The 1,037-nt window shown below is 60.8% G+C and overlaps 1 protein-coding gene across 1 annotated transcript in view; it reads left to right on the top strand.

Moving 5' to 3' along the window:
• The window catches only part of DENND3 (DENN domain containing 3), a 58,041-nt gene that overhangs the window by 10,024 nt on the left and 46,980 nt on the right, over window positions 1–1,037 (top strand). Inside the window, exon 2 of the mRNA XM_007464590.1 lies at window positions 716–995. Within this exon, the coding sequence (XP_007464652.1) occupies window positions 716–995 (280 nt within the window). The remainder of the gene's footprint in view (window positions 1–715; window positions 996–1,037) is intronic.

Below are 1,037 nucleotides of genomic sequence, written 5' to 3'. Positions count from 1 at the left end.
AAAAAAAAAAAAAAAAAAAAAGAACTGAGGCTAAGCAGCCCCTTTTATGGATGCTGGGACGGTCTGGAAGGAGGGCATGGCTCTCTGTGTCCATCAGGCCCTTCCTCACTCCTCCTTGTGTCCTCCCAGGCCGGAGGTGACAGAACTAATGTGCATGGTGGCCCAGTTGGCGAGGTGGGCACGTGTTGGCAAACATGCCCGTGTTGGTTTGACAAGATGTAGAGCCCTTCTTGGGGCTCGCTGTCCCCACCAGCCTCCAAGGGGATGCGGTGGGGGGCCTCCTGGGGGCCCACGGGGGCTGAGCCCTAGACCTGTGAGTCCCTGCACTCGCCTCTCGAAAGGGAAGCTCAGAGGGACCAAGTAATTTGCTGCCGTGGCTCCCACAGCGCTGGGATCTGAACCCAGGTCTCCATCGCGGTGCTGGCCCTGAACCGAGCCTTGGAGCCAAGGGGCCAGTCATGGCGTCCCCGTTAGCAGCTGAAGGACCAGGCTCTGAGGGGGTCCGTCACTCGCTAAGTGTAGGGCCTGAGATTTCCTAAAAGCAATTCCTTACCATCTCGAGCTGCTGGTGGGAAAAGCCAGGCACGTGATGCAGAACTCACCAGGGGTTTGGGGGGTGGAGAGGCCAGAAGACAGACAGCAGATGCTACAACGGGAGGGTCGGACAGAGCAAGGCTGGCACCGCTGTGGTGACTCTTATTTCCACCTGCTTTAGGTCGCCCAGAAAAAGGGAGTCAAGAGCCTGTCTTCTCTGGATCCGGAGGTCCTGTCGGTCTTCGTGCCTCCGTTTGTCACTAAGGAGGACAGTCAGCCGGCCGCCGTGAACTGTGTGACGCTGGGTAAGGCCAGGAGGCGCTCCTTCCGGAAGAAGAGAGAGAGGCCCAAGGCGGAGCCCTCGAAGGGCCACCCCGGCGGCCCCAGGGGCCAGGACCCCGAGGACGTGGGCATTCCCAACGGCGTGGACCTGCTCGCCCTGCCGCAGCTCTGCTTCCCAGGTGCGCACGGGCCGGCCTTTTCCCAGACTGACCAGTTCCTGC

Source organism: Lipotes vexillifer, unplaced genomic scaffold (assembly GCF_000442215.2).
Source record: "Lipotes vexillifer unplaced genomic scaffold, Lipotes_vexillifer_v1.1 scaffold394, whole genome shotgun sequence".
Taxonomy (NCBI): domain Eukaryota; kingdom Metazoa; phylum Chordata; class Mammalia; order Artiodactyla; family Lipotidae; genus Lipotes; species Lipotes vexillifer.
Note: the sequence above shows the minus strand (reverse complement) of the source record. Positions and strands in the feature narration are given on the sequence as shown.